General features: G+C 37.4%; 1 protein-coding gene across 1 annotated transcript in view; it reads right to left on the bottom strand.

Annotated features, from left to right (window-relative positions):
- LOC131921575 (speckle-type POZ protein-like) overlaps positions 1 to 21,196 on the bottom strand; it is a 57,905-nt gene extending 36,709 nt beyond the window's left edge. The window contains exons 1-3 of the mRNA XM_059276307.1: positions 20,891 to 21,196; positions 20,631 to 20,731; positions 19,995 to 20,171 (exon numbers count right to left, since the gene is read on the bottom strand). Of these exons, the coding sequence (XP_059132290.1) occupies positions 19,995 to 20,171; positions 20,631 to 20,731; positions 20,891 to 21,196 (584 nt within the window). The remainder of the gene's footprint in view (positions 1 to 19,994; positions 20,172 to 20,630; positions 20,732 to 20,890) is intronic.
- Positions 21,197 to 21,483: the final 287 nt, after the last annotated feature.

Below are 21,483 nucleotides of genomic sequence, written 5' to 3' on the forward strand. Positions count from 1 at the left end.
TTCAAGCTGACCATTTTGAGAGCATGAGTTATTTTTAAATGTCTTTTAAAATTCCAGGTGAACACGTACTTGAGAAATCTTTTTATGCTAGCTGTTAGGCTTATTGCCATTTTGCTGAAAGTATAATCTGCATAGCCAGATTATTTTGTTGCTGTTAGAACTGCTGAAGTTATTTTGAAACCAAATGGCTAATTTTTTAATGTTTTGCCTGTGACTGAAAGTCTTATTTTATGTTGTTGGCAGGAAGATCTCCATAAAACATTTAAAGATTAAAACCAGTAATTTTCAGAGATAATGATAAGGATGAAGGCGTTTATAGTGGTTAAGAGTGTGGAATGTACAGATATAATACCTGAAGTAGAAACCTCAGTCCCTGAGTAGTCTTCTTTGAGCACCTACTCTTTTTTTATAAAGCAAAGACAGTAACTTTGCCTACCATGTGCGACTATGGAGATTACCTGGTGCGTTCAGACATGGAACATGAAAAGTATATTATTACAATATAGTAAATGTATTTCAAGACAAGGGGGATTAAAAGGAAAAATAAAGGGTACTGATAGACAGTACAAATTGCCAAGAACTCTTTTCAAAATGCAAATACTGTAGGAACAAACACTAGAGACATGTAAAGCTAAATCCAACAGATAATTCATATGAGGAGATTAGCAAACACAGATAACCCTCCCCAGATACATTGAACTCCACCTTTTATAAACATTAAATGTATTTTATTTTCTCCTTTAATTCATGTTTTGTTTAAAAATTCTCCTGATTTATTCCAAAGCCAATCTACAGGTCTCTTTGTGACATCACAGGATGAATACTTGCTGCATTAAAAGCAGGCTTTGGAAGGCAAGGCTTCAGAGCTAGAGATCTCTTCATAAACTTCAGAGCTTTCTAACACCCGATGGCAGGTTTACTTCACATGTTTGCAGAGGACACACAAGTTCATATTTGCTAAATAGAATGGTTCTGGCTGTGTGAGAGAAAAACATCTTGTAACAGGATAAATAAAATTCCCTGTTCTTCATTTGGATGAGTTTTAAGAGGAAAAGAGAGAAATAGAGGGAGACAGTCCATCGGGGGGACCTGTGTTCTTTAATAGGAGGACACTCCAGCTGGAGGACCTGTGTTCTTTAATAGAGACATCTAGAGTGTCTGCTGGGAAGCAAGGATATGTCAGCTAGAGAGCATTTCTAGAGCACAGCCTTGTAGGACTTCAGAAAGGTGCTGCCTGGGAGGGCCCTCAGGGAATCCTCACTTCTTCAAGTCAGACACTGAAGGCAGGACTTGAAAGCAGTATTTTTGGAGCTCATGTTAGGATTTGTATATTTGGAATTCCTGATGTTTTAAATCTGTAGGATGTTTTACTAAAGCCCCAGGGTTGCCTCATCACAGGGAAGGACTGAAGACACTGTTCCTACGAGATGGAGGAGGTGAAAAAGGCCCCCAGAGATAGCTGAAGTGAACTGGGTCACTCAGAATCAGGTATTAAATCTGTTTTAACTATCATTTTAGAAATGAGCCAGCTATCTAGTGATCAAAAAATTTTAAAGAAAAATCATAACTGTTGTAAGGATAAGCACTCCTCCCCTCTACCACCTGGAGAGTGTAAAAAGTTTCTTCCTTTGCGTAAAATAGTCAAATACCCAGTTCCTCAGTTGAGCAGACAGGATGCTATTTAAAATTTAAAGAGATAATAGTTATGCAAACTTACAGAATGTAAGCTGAATATTAACTTTGGACAACTGTCTTAAAGGGGATTATGAGAGGGTAGATACAAAGGAGAGTGTACAGTTTTCCCCAGACTGATCAGTGTCTAAAATAATTGTGTGCCTGTTATATGGGTATGCATTTTAGGAAAAGTCTGTAAACTAATTTTTTTTACTTAATGGGTATGAGATTTTGTAAAAAGGACCAGAGAAACAATTGTAGGTCTGAATTATTTGTAAATTTGTGACATCTCATACATTTGAGTACACATGCGCACGCGCGTGCGCGCACACACGCGCGCGCACACACACATACTCACTATTTATACCAGACATGGTAAACCAGGAGAAGAGGTCATTAGCTTACTGACATATTGGATGACCTCCTATGAGCTGGAGTGAGCTCTTCTTAACTTTTGGTGGTGAATATTCAAACAGTTGGAGACTCAAGGGCTTTCTATTTCTATTATCAGAATACTATCAATAGCAGACAGAATGGCATTTGTAATCACAGGAGAGGGAAAAAAAGGTAATCTAGAATCCAGTTTTGTAAGAAGAGGAGAATGAACAAGCGATCTCTATGTAATGTGCAGACGTGAAAAATAGCATAGATCCAAAGATTAAAAAATGTTCAGAGTTAAAAAGAAAAAAAAAAGCCAGGTGATGGTGGTGCACACCTTTAATTCCAGTACTCGGGAGGCAGAGCCAGGTGGATCTCTGTGAGTTTGAGGCCAGCCTGGTCTACAGAGCAAGATCCAAAACTACACAGAGAAACACTGTCTGGAAAAAACAAAAAAAAAAAAAAAAAAGTCAGAATTTCAATGTAACAAAATAGGAACATTAAATATCATAAAAATGAGAAGATTCAGTGTAACGTTTTTATTGTTACACAGGGTTACATAAGCCCATTTTATGCCAGTATATAATGCATTTTGAGCATATTGCCCAATACCCTACTACCCTCTCCCTTCACAGACCTCCTCATCTGTTCCCGTTAGTCCCCTTTGTTCCTCAGACAATTTGTTATCTGCTTTCGTGTCATCAGTACATATAATTTCATGTATCCATAAAAAATCTACCACTCACAAATGAGAGAAAACATGCAATATTCATCTTTTTGATATTGACTTAATTCACTTCAATCGACATATACAGTTACAGTCACTTTATTGCAAATGACATAACTTGATTCTCCTTTATGGTTGTAAAAAATTCATTATGTACAAAACCACATTTTCTTCATTCTTTTCCCTGTTATGGGACACTGATATTGGTTTCATAGCCTAGCTATTGTACATAGTACTACAATAAGTACTGATGCATTGGAAGCAATTAAGCCGGTTTGATATTAAATGCTTTGTTCTGATGAAGATAGAGGTTAAAAATATCAAACAAACAGTTTTACTGAAGAATGGAATGATCTAAGCCTAAACATCCATGGTTATTCTTATGGGCAAAGCTTGCTACAGATCAAACAAGAAAAGTTATTACTTAAGGTCAGTTGAAACCCAAGGAAACAGCTCATTAGTTATTGCAATTGAGGCTTACAGAGTGCTCTCCACACTATAACTTTCTTCTGACTGGATGGGAAGACTACGGTAAATGTTTCCATGGGTTCCTCTGGCTCTGATCTTGTTTTTGAGCTTTGTCCACCAGAAAGAGAGGAGAAGATGGACGTCCAGGGTGTTTCACAAGAATTTTCTTTCTTGCTTCTACTTTGGAGGAAAGCTAAAGGACTGTGATCCTTGATAAACACTACCAGGAAATTTAAATGTTTGAAAGTAAACCAGGAAGCAAATTCAAAAGAACCCAGGGACTTTCTGCTTGGAGCTCTTAATAAAATGGATATTGGTAACAGCTAATATGGTACCTACTGAGGTGTGTGTGTGTGTGTGTGTGTGTGTGTGTGTGTGTGTGTGTGCACATGCGTGTGTATGCATATACTGTGTGTGTATTTTAATTCCCTATAAGTAAATAATCAGTAAAATACTAGTGAAGGTATTTATTGATTTTTCCATTAAAGATATTGATACTATTTATTACATATTTATAATATGTCATAAAAATGTTTGGCATCAGCAGAATTATCAAAAGGACCATTTTAAAATATCAAAACAACTAGTAGTAGCATACCTTCTGAGCAGATTATTATTCATTCTGGATTACTTGTGCAATGCATTCATAAACATGAACCCATCAGACAAAACATACAGGACTCTAAATATTCCATATATTTGTATGTGTGTGCTCTGTGCATGTGCGTGTGTGCATGTGTGTGTGTGTGTGTGTGTGTGTGTGTGTGTGTGTGTGTATGTTGAAAGGTATCATATGAGGGAAGAGGACAGTTTAAGTCAGACGGTGATGTCATCCACGAAACCAGAGCATGTAATACATGAGCCATGAAAGCTGAGGGAGGACTACGTGGAGGGACAGAGGCCAGTGAGAGGGATACTAGGGGACTGGAGAGAGCATTGAAAGAGGAGACCAATAAAAACAAAGAACACTGGTGTATGTCTGTGAAAGGGTCACGTGAAAACTCTTACTTTGTGTGACAACTTAAAATTGAATTAAAAGTATGAGTCAGACTCATTGTATGTTGGAAAGAGTTTCAAAATTTAGGACTACTCCATATTTCCCAGCACTCATTCAAATATTATCATCCTAGACAGACAAAGTAAAAAAGGGATGAAGAGAGAGGCTCTGTTGGAGGAAGAGCCTGGAACACATTGTAAGGGACGTTCTTTGCCTGACTCCAAGGGGCTTGTTACTCTGTGAGAATTTCAACTCAGAACATGTGACACAGTTTCTAATTTTTCCAAGAGAAACAGAAAATTATATGTGTGTCTGTACAATCCTATGCTAAATATTAGTAATTAACATTAATCACAGATAAAATAAGTTTTTATTTAAGAAAACAGACTAAAAATTTCACTTAACCAATTGATTGATGGATATTTGGTTCTCTCTCAATATTCATTCACCATTTTATTGATTACATAAAGCATGATCAGTTGACTTCATAAGAGTTTCTTAGACTTCTAATAGAAATGGGACATATGCTCAACTTTATCTCTTTATTAAATCCTAATAAGAATGTAGTAATATCTCTTTAGGATTTTGTCAAGTTCACACAATAAAAGAAACTGAATAGGTTATGAATCTTGAAATTATGAATCCATAATTCAAGCAGTTAACATGGTCTCAGAAGCACTGATTTGTTTCATCTGGAGTAGGATATTTTGATATTTTTCAGAACTCATGCCCCTGACTAAGCTGCTCTTGTCTTGCACAGATATGAGATAAGAGATCCGAGAGAGCCATGGCCTAGGGCAGTTTGGATTTGGCTTATAAATATTTTAAAATTGTCAGAAATACCCCAGAGTTGTACAAGGGCCAGAGTTTAAGAGATGCAACCCAAGGAAAGGGAAGAAAAATCCCACTAATGATATCAGGAATTGGACAAAGGATGACATTAATGATATCCACTTACATTTCCCTCTGGCATTTCATTGAGGAAAGGATTGCATGCGTGTGTGTGTGTGTGTGTGTGTGTGTGTGTGTGTGTGTGTGTCTTAGGCATATTTTCTTTGAATATTGAAATGTCTTTCTCAAGGAAGCCTTAGCTTTGCTGTAACCTAGAGCATCGGCAAGCTTAATTAGACAATGGGTAGCCTTGATAGAAATGCGTTTAGATTTTAATTTGAATGCCAGAAATTTTTGATGTTTAAAAATTGATCCTTTTCAAAAAGGAACAATTTTGAAGAGATAAGGAAGCTTAATAAATGTCAACTATTTGCATATTAGCTTATCATTGTTTCCTAGAAGTTTTTAATTTAAGATTCTTTAATTAAAACCTTTAAGGAATGACCAATCTATCTTCTGTATTATATATTAAGTCAATTAAAAATGAATTGTGTGATAAGGAAAGGAGATTTACTACTTGTAATCCGTTAATTTTACTGTGCATTTTATAATGGATATATATGGATATAATAATTAACAAAGGAATAACCAGTAGGCAATAATAGAAATACAGTTCCTAAAATTTTACCAAGTTCATTATTAATTCTGGATATGACAGTTTCATTGTTTTAAGACCATTCTGGAACAGAGCAAAAGACAGTCTTAAAGGAACATAAATTCCAATGAACAAATATATTTTATGAAAAATATGTGTCTATGAACATAAATATACACCATGAAAATTATTCTTGTGAAAATCCAATGAGCAACCCTAAAACAAAAGTCATCTGCAGCAGTGAGAGTTGTAATTAGGCAAAAAGAAGTACAACAAAGAAATCTTTTCAAAAAGTCTTCTAGGTTAAGAGTGTCCAGGTTGGGGGCGGTCCTTATAGTGTTCCTAAGTATAGCAACTATAGACGCAGGAGTTGCCTTAAATAGTTTTATCTCAAAAGTATCTGGAAATTCATTAGGTCACTGGGGCGGGGTGGGCGGGGGAGAACAAAGTAATTGTGGCATGACTATTCGAGAATTACTAATCAAATAATAAATGCTCTTTGGTAGGTGGGGACTGCAATGGGAAGCATCACAAACCTTTCTCTGTCCTGCTGGTCAGCTCCCAAATAATGGCATGGAGACTTATATTAATTATGAAAGCTCCACCTTTAGATTAGGCTTGTCTCAATTAGTTCTTATAACTTAAATTAACCCATTTATTTTAATCTACATTCTGTCACGTGGCTCATTACCTCATCTCTCCGTACTGCCAATACTGCTTCCTCCACACCTGGCTGGCGACTCAGCCCTTCCTTCTTCTCAGAGTCCTCTCGGAATCTGGAAGTCCCACTTAACCTTTTTCTGCCTAGCTATTGGCCATTCGGCTCTTTATTAAACCAATCAGAAGGGGTCTTGGCAAAGACACATCTTCACAGTGTAAACAAATATTCTGCAACACATCACCTTCTTATTGCTTAAGTTTCAAAATTATGCACTTGAAAATGACAAGCAAAAAGCTTTTTAGATATATGTCACCATTTTTAGCTACTTCCACTTTAACTCAATAAAGAGAAGTGTAGTGGGTAGCTGTTCCAGATTTGACCTGGAAGCCGTACCCCCAGTGAGACTTCCAGTAACTTCCATGCCTACCTATGGCCTGCCCCTGAGGCGGGGCCTGAGACAGGAGCCCTTAAGACCAAAGATCCAGATGTGCCAGCTCTCTTGGTTCCTGGTAATCCTGGATGTTGGATGGTAGACTGAGTGGAACACTGCTGGACTGCACTTCACCTCTCCCAGATCCTGTAACTTATCCCTTTACTTGTAAGTAAGACCCCCAAATAAACCTCCCTTTTTAACTATGTGGAGTTGCCTTAATACTTCCACCAACAGAGAAGGTGAAGAAGATCCTTGGTATTGTAAATGATTTTTTTTGACAAACTTGCATTGTGTAATTTAGATATTTTAAATATTTTAATATTTATTTTAATTATGTATATACATATGTACCTGTGTGTTGGGGTAGGTATGAATGTGAATGCAGTTGCATGTGGGTGCCAGTGGAGGGTGTCAGACCTCCTGGAGCCAGAATCAGTTGTAGATAGCTGTGAGCACCCTAACATTGGTGTTGGGTGTCAAACTTCAGTCTCTACAAGGGCAGTAAATGTTCTTAAGTGCTGAGCAAATCTTTCTGTAGCCCTGCATATAAATTATATAAAACCAGTCACCTCAATGCATGTAATCAGTTCTCAGACAGCTTTGAAGATTCACATTTTAGGCTGTTTTATTAGCATATATTTGTTTTATAAACAAATTTAATGGATATCATTATTATACTTTTGTCCAGATAGATTATATACTTCGGCCATATTCATTCCATATTACCCTCTTGTCTTTCCCTGCCTCCTCTTGCAAGTTTCTTTTTTTCCCCAAATAGTCCCCCTCCATTTTCATATCATTCATACATTTATACACATATACATGTATATATATATATATATATATATATATATATATATATATGTACACACATACATGTTCATATACATACACTCTTAAATATCATTTTATGCACACACATATGATTTACTGTTTTTTGTCATTGGGACATTGCAACTTTTTAGCATATATTTCAGAGAATATTGTTGCATTTGAGTTTCAAAATGAAAATTGTTGGAATTTAAGGTGCTGCTCCAGAATCTTTTTGGCCAAATTTCACAGTATTTCATTGAGCACACAATTGTCTATCTCTAATGCTGCAGATACTTGTAAACACTGGGCTCAACATTATCCCGGAGGTCTTATTTCCTAGTACTAGATTTTTGCATAGAAGGATCAAACATGAAAGGATTGAACATAGGGACACAGTGGTCTTGTGTTTAGTTATTATATTGAATCATATTTTTACTGTAATTGTGTTTTCTTTGCTCTCCTAAGCTTCAAGAATCTGCTCAGATAAATGATTGTGGGATAAACAAAGCTGATAAACACACATGACGCTGTCTTTTGACATTAAGGTAATTATAGAGCATTATATGGTAGGAATAGCCAGTGGTTCTAAAGTAATATGATTAAATAAGACACTTTAAGAGTGTAATTCACCTAGTCTTTAATATTTCACTATTTTCTCTTTGTTGCTTCAAAGCTACGAATTTCAAGATTTATTTGTAATTGTTCTCTATATTTTCTGCTGTACACAGTATTTGTGGGCTATGGCAACCAATCCCCTTGGGCTTTCTTTTACTTTAATTTGCATAAACACGGGCAGCATATGAATATTCAGTAAGTGGCTTTGCATTAAGTAAGTGCCCTTAATCAGCTTTTCAGTTCAGTTTTATTGGTTGCATGCACAGTCAGTTATTTCATCCAGAAAATCTGAAAGCCCTACAAACTAACCAGGTAAGGATTGTAATTCCTTGATGCATTTAATGAAAGAACATTATCATTTGATTACATAGGTTCTGGAGAATGCTAAAAGCATGGTGGTCCCCTCCTCCCCTGTGTGTTTTTTTCCTTTCCCTTGGTGGTCAGGTGGATGCATGATTCTCTAATTTGCATAAACATCAGTTCTATGAATAATTCATCAGGGTTATTTTAAACACTAGGCTTCTACTTTGGATGGCACTAGGATACTCCATTTGATTGGCTGGATGCTGTTTTCATCACCAGCAGAATTCCTATAACATGAAAGCACCTAAAAAAGCTGAGTTAAATATACAGTATTTGTTTTTTGAAAAATGCCCCTTATCTTTTCAAAGCAAATTGTACCGCTCCCCCCTCCTCTTCCATTAGAGCTTCAAGCTTTTCATGATAAATACATTACAAGCTCAAATGTGGCTGTTTATAGACTTGACCGGAGTCTGTGATTTCTGGAGAATGGGGTAGCAGCTGTAGTCTTCTGAACATGCATAAACATGAGCGACATGTAAATAAGAAACTGTCACATGCATGCATATGGAGCTCTGAACAGCTCCATTGCTAGGATCCATCTATTTTCTTTATCAAAATCTCCTCTTTGAATGATAACTCTGAGACTGTTTCATCTATTTAAAAATGTCACAAGCAATTATGGTAAAATATATGCATATAATGACCATATATGACCTGACAAATTATTTCTTGTTGAATATATTATTTATAGATTCCTCTAATCCCACCTGCAGATTTTTAAAATTGCTAGATTTTTGCAATACAATAGTGACACAAGAAGTGTTAATCAAAAATGACCAGGATAATTAATTTAGATATTAGGGTGTAATTCACTCCCATAATTTACTAAAAATAAATCATGCTTGTGGAGATGGGAAATATGGGTTCAAGCAATTCTTTGTTAGTCACTTGAACATTTCCTGTTTGCTTTTCTGATCTCAGAGTCCTCACTTGCTAAGATTCTCATTGTAAACATATGTGATTCTGAAACATTGCAGATATTATATTGCAGAATATTGTAAGTTGAATTTAAGTTCTAGCATATTCCATTTTCATTTTTCTATTCTACGGTGTAATATAGCTCAAATTAATATTTTGAGCAGTATATTAAGAATATGTGTAATCATTGTGTGTAATCAACTATGAAATAGTTTACAGTCACCATACTTCCTACACATTGCATGTGTGAAAGTATCAAAAGCGTCTTCAGGAATGAACAAAGTAAGCTGAAATTCTCTCAGCACTTACATTGTTCATATGAAAATTTTAATGTTTCCTGGAAATCAATGCTGAATTTAAATGCTCTTCATGGATTTTAGTAATTTGCAAACATGTGAGTTACAACTGGTTCTGAATGCGGAGATAAATCAGCTTTCTGTGTATCTAAGACAAACCTGTGACAGTTCCTGTTCTCTGTATGGATTACTCTGTAGTTGAGGGAGACTCCTTTTGTTTTTCTTTTTTCTCTATTCCTTTAATTTTTGCTATATTTTTGCAGTCGGTATTTATAATAGACACATATGACATAATATTCCCTCATCCACAAAAACATATCTGAACATATTTGACATTTTATTTCGTTATCTGCTGCTAATGATTAACAAAAAGTGAGGAATTAAAAAACTAGTAAATTTCTCTCAGAATTCCACATGAACATACCAGCAGTTGTGTGTTAGATGTAATTATGAGTGGTAATTTAAATCTCGCATCTGCAGTGTGCTATGTTTAATTAAATTTTGCAAGATTCAGTAAGGATGCTATTTAGTTACCAACCACTAAATGTTTACAACTGTAATAAGTGCTACACAATCTTTACCATACTATATGGAGACTGCAGATTTGAACCCATTTAACCAAAGAAAATTATTCAAATTATATTCATTTTATTTAATACTTTTCAAATAAAGCTGCTTAAATATATATGTAATCAATATTTGTTCCTTTCATTTGGTTTAAAATAGTCCAAATTACTTTCCAAAACCAAAAATGAGTAATCAAATTATAACTTCTCAAGACAGTCCTGTCTGTGGATCTATCACCTCATTTTTAATTCTATTTTGGGTATACAATTTTTCCCCCCCGGAGCTGAGGACCTAACCCAGGGCCTTGCGCTTGGTAGGCAAGTGCTCTACCACTGAGCTAAATCCCCAAACCCCAAAATTTTTAAATGGAAAATTTTTATCCAGTTTTTTTTAAGTGGACAGTTGTGGAATGTACAGTTTAATGTGATGCACGAAGTTCTTTATGCTGTTTGTGCTCAGAGTTATTCATGGCAATTACTGAAACTTCTTTAAAGAAAATGTGTGTCAAATGAAGTTGAAAACTAAAGATTTAGTAAATTGCCGTAGAATTTACATTCTGTTTTGGTAAAAGATTCTTCCTAGGTAGGAATTATCTTGCCAACCTCCATTTTATTTAACAACATTTGTTTAACTTTCGGGTAGAAATCATTATACAAGTAGAAGTTAAATCGCAATGCATTACATTGCTAAAGGGGAAATGATTTGCATTTTCTGATTTCATGTAGTTTTTTTATACTTCAAAATGTTTTAAACACCGAGGTATATATGTATTTTTATTTTACTTAGTTCTTTATTAAAATATATTTGGTGACTAAAATTTACATGTGTACTATTATGTATAATGCATATGTATTATTATATATGTAATATTTTAAACTAATCCTTGTTTTTATCTTCTGATTATATTTTTTTAATGATGAAGGATTTAGTAAATAAGGCTGTGAACTTATCATTACTAAATCACTAATTTTAAAGAAAATTACAACTAGTCTGTCTTTGTGTAGAATAAAAACTAAATCCGCCTGCATGAAGTAAAGCCTTAAGCACTAGGAACACTTGTGGTAGCATCACATAGTACCCTTAGCAAATCTGTAGAAAACACTGACTGTTCTCAATGACAATAGGCTGTCCTCACAAGTTTTTAATCTGGCTGGTGTTGCATGATTGACTTGAACACTTCCATACACAAATGCCTGCCCAGTGTCACCAATCACAGAAGAACCCAATTCTTCACATGGCAAATTTACTTGAAACTTTCTTTTAATTTTCCTGAACTATATTTAAATTGAGATGAACAAATTGTCTGGCTGGACAGCCTTGTGAATGGATTAACTGATATGTTCATTTGTGAGTGGACTGTTATGTTCATTTCCACAGAGAAGGATGAGGAAGGCGAGGAGAAGAGGGTTTATTTTCAACTACCTTTTTCTGACTGGAGTTTCATTCTACTTGATAAACTCTATTCCTTAGAACCATATGCTCATTTTTTACGTGGAATAAAGTTCTGTAAAATTAGGTAACTTGAATTTTCTTATGTATTTAGATAATTTATATTTTTTCTAGGAAATTATTTTTTTAATTTACATTTTCATATAGCATAAATAAAGTTATTGTAATTTTCTTATAATTAAAAATAATATACCTGATACATTCCTTTGTCATGTTGTATTTTATTTATTTGTCATATCATCATCATCATCATCATCATCATCATCATTGCATGTCCGGGAAGAGTTTTGTGTTGCCAGTCTTCTCAAAGGATCACTTTAGGGTTTTACACAGTATCTGTACTGTTTCTTTATTCTTGGCTTTTGACGTTTTTGTTTATAAAACTATTCTGTACTCAATGTCCTTAGAGGATATCTTTGAACTCTTCTAGCCCTAAAGTTCTATTCTTGTATGGAAAGTGATTCTATTGTAGACATCAAGAAAAACAAAGTTCAAAAACAAAGTGAAGTGGAAACTTAACCACTAAACGTTGATTTTATTTGTGTAGAAATTGTCCTTTGTGGTAATGATTCACAACTCAAAATTCCCATTATTATGAGTAGCTTCTGGACTTTGGAGACAGCCATACTTGTCAATTTCTAATTGCAGAGTGCTTTTTCAAAGAAAGACCATTTATTTTGATGGAACTCCAATAACCTGTAGTGTTCTTTGAAACAAGATGTCCTTACAATTAGAGGCATGGTGTGGATACTTTAGAAAATCTTGATGAAAAGTTCACATACGGCATGAAATTGTTTTATTCTCATAAAAGAAATCTGGTGGAGTGGAGGAGAGAGAGAAGAGCGGAAGACTTTGTGCTTGCAAATCAAGCATTCTAATACTGAGGGACAGGATGGGAACCTCCAGCTGGTAGAGACGAGACGTTACTGTTCTTTTGTCCTTCCTCCCTCCCTCCCTCCCTCCCTCCCTCCCTCCCTCCCTCCCTCCCTTCTTTCCTGCTTGCCTGCCTGCCTGCCTGCTGTTTGGAAGGAGTATGGTGGAAGATCCACTTCAACTCCTCTCCCTTATCTCTTTCTCTAAACCAGCCCCTTCAAAAGCCCGCCAAACACAGCTCTTCTCCCAGAGAGGTTCAAGACCACTCCCACAGAGTATATAAGCGGTATCCCAGAAAAACAGACTTGTGGTTGTTCTGGTCTCTTCCCCTTCTCTCTGTGGGCGGTGTAATTGCCTGGGACCTCTTTACCCATTAAACCTGGGCTTTTCCTGATTTGGTCTGGGGGGAGAAGGGGGAAGGCCTTCAGGAGGCCTAAAACTTATCACCTGCCTTACTGTGTTCCTGTCTGCCTTCCTGCCTGCCTGTATTCCTGCCTTCCTGCCTGCCTGTATTCCTGCCTTCCTGTATTCCTGCCTTCCTGCCTGCCTGTATTCCTGCCTTCCTGCCTTCCTTCTTGCCTGTCTTCCTGCCTGCCTGTATTCCTGCCTTCCTTCTTGCCTGTCTTCCTGCCTGCCTGTATTCCTGTCTTCCTGCCTGCCTGTATTCCTGCCTTCCTGCCTGCCTGTATTCCTGCCTTCCTTAATACTTGACATTTATGAGTGGACCACTCATGTTAAAACTACATCAAAATCAGACAAACTAATGGAAGAATGTGTCAGAATTCTAGCTAATTTTTTTAGAATGATTTTAGTAAAATGAGATTCCTGCTGTATTTTAAAATCATGTTGAGTTAAATTGTTGGCTAATTAATGAATATACACAGTGTCACAGACAGAATTCCAAGCTGTGTCGAGAATAAGCTTTTGCTCCTTGATTATTTGCTTGCTTGCATTTTCCTGGGGCTGAATGGTTGTGCACATTAGCATTCACAGTTCTCTTAGCCTGCTAACTTGTATGACCTAACCAAATGTGCCACTGACATTACACAATAGAACTACTAGATTAATGCAAATATTCTTAAAGCTAGAACGTTTTGAGGAACATATATTATTAAAATTATTGTCTAGAGGAACATAATAACATTGACTGACATCTGTAACAGAATTTCTTCACCAGCTACAGTCCCCTTACACTTTTGATTCACAGTATACTGACTTAGCATACTAATAAACTTTCTGATTCATTTATTTAAAGTTTAATATAAATTTTCAAAGAAGAAAGTAATTGTTTAAATGCTAGTATGTGATATTCATGTTTCAAGACACAGAAAATAATTGTAAACAAATCACACATGCTGAAAATACTTTTCTATACCTGATTATTTTTATTCCAATGTGATCAATTTCACATTTTCTTTTTAGCTGGTTTCAAGAGTAATTTTCTACTTATTCTAAGGTCTGTAAATTGTTTAGTTCACTATCCAGTTCCCAGACACTGTATCAAAATGTGTCTGAGCTTGCACCTATATTTTCACATGAAATTAGACCATTAAACCGAACTCCAATAACCAGTCTTATGATTCTTTTTCTATGAGACTATCCAAATTCCTTTGCCACCAATTTTGAACTCTTCTGGTTACAGTGAGAAAAATTTTGCCTACCAACAGACTATTTTAATAAGTCTTATAATATACTCTGGAGAGGATTTGATTTCACTAGGAAAGAGAATATTGTCTCAATAATGGTTGCTTCTTGATGTGTTTGAGACAACAAATTATATTTTAAAGTAGTAATATCGAGATTTTTTGAGGGGCTTTACTTATAATTAACTTACAACACATTTGTGCAATCTGATGGGAATTTTACCTTATAGTGGATTCGAGTTCCGTGATAAAAGAGGCTGGGGATAGACTCAAATCACAGAACAGGTCTTACAATCATATAAATATTTTTCCTGAAAAAGAGTTATTTTTTATTTATACAATACAGTATTATATTACTAGTATTTGTATTTCATAAATCAAACACCCAATGTCTTTTATCTTTCTGTTCCTTTTGTGAGAAATGAAACATAATAATTTTTTGTAAGTACTGAGGCTTACACGAACCAGTCTGTTAAGGGACAGGCACTATAAAAATTAGTTTGCTTAGAAATACATTTTTTATGTGTCAAAATTTTTAGACTTTATTTCTTTGTATTATCAGAGGCAAAGAAGAATTTTAAACATTCATGTACATCTTCTTTTTACTCTCCACCAGAAATGCTAATCCTTGTTTACTGTATCATAATTTCATTGATGTGGATTGTAATATTGTGAACAATAGATGTAGGCATAAATAAATAGGAAGCAATAACAGGTGATGATTCTTTTAACATAAAATAATTCAAGGAAATGCCCAGAGCGGGGAATGGGGTGAAAGAGAACTAAAGAAAAAGAGAGAAGACTTGATTCCAAAAATACCCAAAAAATTAAATCAAAATTGTTTAAGAACCTCAATTTAAGACCCCAAACTGTAGTACTACAAGGAAATGGTATACCTAGGTGTACGGACATATACCTGTAATCCTAGTATTTGGGAGGCTGAGGCAGGATGAAGACAGGTTGGCAGCCAGTCTGGACTATATAGTGAAAACCTGTCGCAAGAAATCACAGCTCAAAAGTCTCATGACAGAATATTTAATGACAGTTTTTCAGGCATGGCCTCCACAGCCCAGGGAGCAAAAGCAAACACGAATGAGTAGGGTGACAGAAAGCTGAAGGGCCTCTTCTCTATTCCTCAAAGGACACACCAAGGATGGAAAAAAAAACATGAATGTGAGAAAATATTTACAAATCCCACATCTGGTAGGAGTCTGTGTAGAGAACATATAGAGGGCTGCTACAGCCCAATAACAACAAAAACAGTTACAAATAGGCGTTTCCCTAAATATTATATATCCATATCCAACAAGCACACAGATGCTCAGTGGTACTTCTTATTTAAGAAATGCACATCTAACTCATACCCACTGGAGATCAGAAAAGCAGAAAGTGGACATTGCTTTTTACGGAACAACCAGAATCTCCATGACCCTGACTGTTACTAAAATGATCATTTCTGTTATCAAAAAAATTTCACTCCACATCACACCTTTGAACTCCCCTGACCACTTACATACTTTCTATGATCATAAAAACAGATTAGCTAAAATATTCCATAAGCTTTGGCATGCTCATGTTGCTTCGGTTGCATGGGACAATTAATGCTGAACACTTATTGAAGCTGAACTATATCTGACATAATGCCAACAATTTAGGTGAATCATTTCATTTAATCACATGGAGAGAGAGAGGAGAGAGAGAGAGAGAGAGAGAGAGAGTACTTAAATATCACCCACTTACTCAAGGCTACACAGCTAGTAAGTTGAGGTTTGGGTTGGTCTAGTCCTAAGTCTGATACATATGTGGATACCTCATGTTAATACCGACAGCTCTTGCAGTGTTAATACAGTCTTGTTACATAGCCCAGGCTGGTCTGGAACTTGTTGTGATCCTCATGTCTTAGCCTCCTAAGCGAGAGGACTACAGACTAAAGCCACCAGGCCTGTATGAATGCAGCTATCTTTTCTAGTTGTTTGTTTTGTGACAGGCTTTCTCTGTGTAACCATCCTGGCTGCCCTGGAACTCACTCTGAAGACCAGGCTGGCCTCGAACTAAGAGATCCACCTGCCTCTGCCTCCCAAGTGCTGGGATTAAAGGCTTGTGCCACCGCCACCTATTCACGTTGCATTTTCAAAAGTAAATTAAATATGTGTATAGACATTGGGTTCTTATTGTATAATAAACACTAGGCAAGTGTTTCACATGTCTCATATGTTTTCTGCTCAAAACTTGAAATAAAATTAGGTGATTCCTGTGATAATCATGATATCCAGGATTCTGAACTCTAAATTCACTTCTAGTTAGGATAATCCATATGCATTCATCAAAGATAGATAATTTGTTTTAAATTGTCATAAACATGTTCCTTTTTCTTTTAAATGGACTGAGTCACCATTTCTTGCTAGATTTATCCATTCACTAATCAAATATTGAGCAAGGTTCTGCTAGGTTCCATGCACTACTTCATATATAAGGGTTGAGCTGTGGATTTGAGTACTCATTTGCATCTTTGGAACCAACTCACATATCTCATTGAAAATATATTAAAGGTGTAGACAATGCCTGTACAATAACTTTTACCTGTCAAATAGACTTATTCAAAATTTCAGAATCAACAATGAATCGGACCTGAAAATATATTTCAATCTACAAACGAGCAGATTTTTCCAATTTCTTCAATTATTTGTAACCTAATTTTTTTTATTGTTTTTTGAGACAGGGTTTCTCTGTGTAGCTTTGGCACCTTTCCTGGAACTCACTATGTAGCCCAAGTTGGCCTCGAACTCAGAGAGATCCACTTGCCTCTGCCTCCTGAGTGCTGGGATTAAAGGCGTGCGCCACCACCACCCGGCTATAACCTTAATATTTTCAGTAGGAAAAATGCTGAGACTTTATTTAAAAGAGAGAACTTGGTCCTTTCATTACCTAGTACACCTCACAGCAAATTCTGAGATGCCATAAGTGACTATATCACCTATCTTCTATTAATTTGGTTTCGGTAGTCATCTCTCACATTCCTTTGAGCCATGTAACTATCTCTACTCTGGACGCCTATGCCACATGTTCATGCAGGATATACATATATTTTCTATTTATGTTCCCGCTTTCCTATATTTTTTTCACTTACTAATTTTTTTGCTCAGTTTCTACAACATTTTTCTGGCTTCTGAATTTATGAAATGATGAGATACAAATTCATTATATGTGTGCAATCTGTGGGTATCGTGTTATAACATTGAACTATTGCAAATTTTGTTTTCAGGTCTTAAAATCCACCAATACACACATATACTAGCTATCTATTCTTAGATTACATGAAAACAATTTAAAATACATAAATTCTAAAGAGTACAGAGAAACCCTCTTCAAATTTCAAGTGTTATACATATTCCAATTGTCAGTAGATAATTTAGGAACAAAATGGAAGAGAAGCAAGATTAGTTTTCAAGACATCTGTTTGTAGACAGACTTTTCTTTCCTGCCCACCAGTTCCCAAATAATTGACATGGAGACTTAATTATAAATGCTTGTTCGATAACTCAGGCTTATTACTAACTAGCTCTTACAACTTAAAGTAACCCATTTCTGTTTTCTATGTATTGCCATGTAGCTCATGCCTTTACTTGTCCTCCAGCATGTCTTGCTTCCTCTGCACCTGCTGGCGACACCTCATGACTCCTCAGACTCCACCCTTCTTTTTGCAGCATCCCCCCAGCTGGCTCTCCCACCCAATCTCTTCCTGCCCAGCTATAGGTCTGTCAACTCTTTATTAACCAATGAGAGCAATACACATTTATACTGTACAAAGATTGTTCCACAGCATTTGTTTACTTACTTTTCCTTTAATCTTTGGCTATGAAAGTAATAAAATCAATATTATTCAGCAATTGTTTCTTTAAAGCTAAGCTCCTGGTGAATATCAGTCAGCTTTCCATTACTTTCACAAAACACTTGTGTTGATCAGTTTAAGGAGAGGGATGGTTTGTTTGGGCTAATGGTTTCAGTCCATAGCTGCCCGGCCTATTACTTCGTGCCTGTGACAGTACATCAGGCTGGAACCATGAGTCAGAGAGTACATTTACCTAACATAAACTGGGAAACAGCAACAGCAAAAAGACAGAAGGAGGCCAGAGTTCTAGTGTCTACTTCAGGGGCATTTTCCCGAAGGCTCAGTTTCCTTCCATCAGGATCTAGAACCCACAGAAGTCAAGCTTTTAATACTTGGGATTTTGATGGGCATTAAAGTGTAAAATATAGAGGAGTTGGAACAGGTAGGAAATTGGGAGCCACAACCTTTGAATGAAAGGGACAGAATTGTTCCTTTTCTATCAAAATCACTATATCTAAAAGTAGAACTTATAAAACTTCTCCGGGTAGTAGCTTACATACAAAGTTGGAAACCATATCCCATTGGCATGACAGCATTTGCCTCTATATATCCATGGGGAAGTAGCAACAAAAGGTTCTTGCTTCATATAATTACAATTGGTAAACATTTTGATCTGTTAATAAAAAATTTGAGTAATACTTATTAGCCTAATGATCTTCACAGGAGCAAGTAGAAATTTCATATAATTTGGAGTAGATCGACCAGTAAGTAACATAGATGAGGCTCACAGAGTGATACTACCAGATGACTGAGGGGAATGGTGCACGCCAGAAGACTGTCACACATTCTACCTAGGTAAATGTTAATTAAATATCACAGCAATTGCTACACCTGTCATTGATTTATGAATTTGTTTGGTGCTAAATAAATTATCAAAATCTAAGCATTATGACAAGTGTTCCGGATGTAACAGTGACAGAAATGAATATAATCTGTTTTTCATAGAAGTTCCACTTTAGTAATTTCTGCATTTTTTTTGTAGTTTGTGAATATTTGTGTGGGTATACTCAGTCTCCCCTTACCCCTTTGAGTAAGGGGACAGCTCAGTGGTGTTAGGTGTTGAAGTGCTGTATGGTGATATTTTATTTGTGCTGAAATGTGATTTTATTTGTCTGTTAATAAATAAAGTTGCCTGGAGATCAGAGGTCATGGCCATTAAGCAGAAGTCTGGCAGTGGTAGCACACGCCCTTAATCCAATCACATGGCAGGCAGGGTCTCTGTGTGGTCAAGGACACAGCCAAGCAAGGTGACCAGAAATTTTTTTTTAATTTATTTATTATGTACACAGAAGAGGGTGCCAGATCTCGTTACAGATGGTTGTAAGCCACCATGTGGGTGCTGGGAATTAAACTTAGGACCTCTGGAAGAGCAGTCAGTGCTCTTAACCTCTGAGCCATCTCTCTAGCCTGTGACCTGAAATTTTAATCCCAGTACCAACTATAGAGACCTGGAGGTCTGTATAGACAGGCAGTGACGAGGAAGTCGTGTGGTTGGGTTTAGAGCCAATGAGAAGGGCAGAACAGAAAAGCAATAAAAAGACAGTCACACAGGAGAAGGTCTTTCTCTATCAGGGGAAGGATGGCAGCGAGTGGTAAGCTAAAGGGAGTCGTGGCTCTGGCTCTGATCTCTCAGGCTTTAACTCTGTATTTGGCTCTGTGTTTCTTATTTACTAAGACAGTTTAGAATTCCATCTACAGTGCTGAGACAAAACTGCTTCCTATCCTCCCTCTTGCATGGAGTTACCACATAAAATACAGACAGCAGACAGTGGATGAGGTTTCCACAAAGTCCTCTAGCCACAGGGCGCATTCTTCTGCTCTAGCCACTTCCTCCCTCCGGTGCCCAGAACTGTGTCTGATGGTTAAGGCTGAAGCAGCCATTCGGAAAATCATGAGACCACTTGAAGTTCGAAACGAAGTTCTGAAAATTTGAAGCAGAAAGATTAAAGGAGTCTGATTCTCTGGTAATATTTCAGAGTGACCTTATAAGCTTAAGAAATTTTGTCAAAGCAAGTGAAAGGCACCGACAGGCCAGCCTGTCAGGTCCTCACAGTCAGGGCTGACTGAAGGCATTCACAGGCCCTCCCGGTTCCACGGGTAAGTGACATTATGATGAGCAAATATATGGCGTAAAAATGGGAGAGAAAGAGAATTGGGACAGTTTATTTGCTGTGGAAGGAGGCAGAACTAAAGAAGCAAAGGTGATAAGGAAAAGCCTGAGGTGAGTGGTCTGCTTGCCACCGGGGCTAGGCTGGTATCTGGGTTGAGGCTGTTAATGTCTGGGTCTGTGGTCCTACGGCAGCCAGGGTCTGTGTTGATGATGTCCATGGCTTCAGTAACCACTGAAGGGTGTTCGGATGTCCAGGGTCTCAGCCGATACCTGAGGCCAGGTGAATGTCTGAGGGTCATGCTGCAGCTGGGGCCATACAGATCTGGGTGGCCTGCACTTCCACAATGTACCATGGTGCCATCTGGGCCAGGCTGCAGTTAGGGCCATGTCTGGGTCCATGGCACTACAGCAGCCAGGATTTGTGTTGATGTCCATGACTCCTGATACCATCGAAGGCCATGCTAATGTCAGGGGTCTGGGCCTCCATCTGGGGCTGTGTTGGTGTCTGAGGGCCACACTGTTGCTGGGGCCATGGTGACATCCAAGTCCAGGCTGCTGTGGAGGTCCATGTCTAGGTTCATGGTCCTACCATAGCCGGTGTCCATGTTGATGTCCATGGCCCATGTTGCTGCCAAAAGCCACACAGATGCCCAGAGTCCAGGCTGTAACCTGTGACCATGTTGGTGTCCAAAGGCTGTGCTTCTATTGGGGCCATACTGATATGAGTGGGCTGTGTGGCCACCAAGGACCATGGTGACATTCAGGCCTGAGTTACTGCCTACAGCCTTGTGTGGGTCCGTGGCCTTGCAGCAACCAGGGTCTGAGTTGATGTCCATGGCTCCTGTTACCAGTGAGGACTGTGCAGATGCCCGGGGTCTGGTCAGCCACCTGAGACCTTGTTGGTGTCCTAGAGCCACGCTGCAGATCTGGGTGGCCTATGCTGCCATCAGGGCCATGGTGATGTCTGGGCCTGAGCTGCTGCTGAGGGCCATGTCTGGGTCCATGGTCCTGCTGCAGCTGGAGTCTGTGCTGATATCCATGGCCCATGTTACCACAGGGGGTCATAGGAACATGTGTGTTGAAATTCAAGTGCCATGCTGAGCTGGTCCCACCCTTCACAGGC

Source organism: Peromyscus eremicus, chromosome 11 (genome assembly GCF_949786415.1).
Source record: "Peromyscus eremicus chromosome 11, PerEre_H2_v1, whole genome shotgun sequence".
NCBI classification, from domain to species: Eukaryota; Metazoa; Chordata; class Mammalia; order Rodentia; family Cricetidae; genus Peromyscus; species Peromyscus eremicus.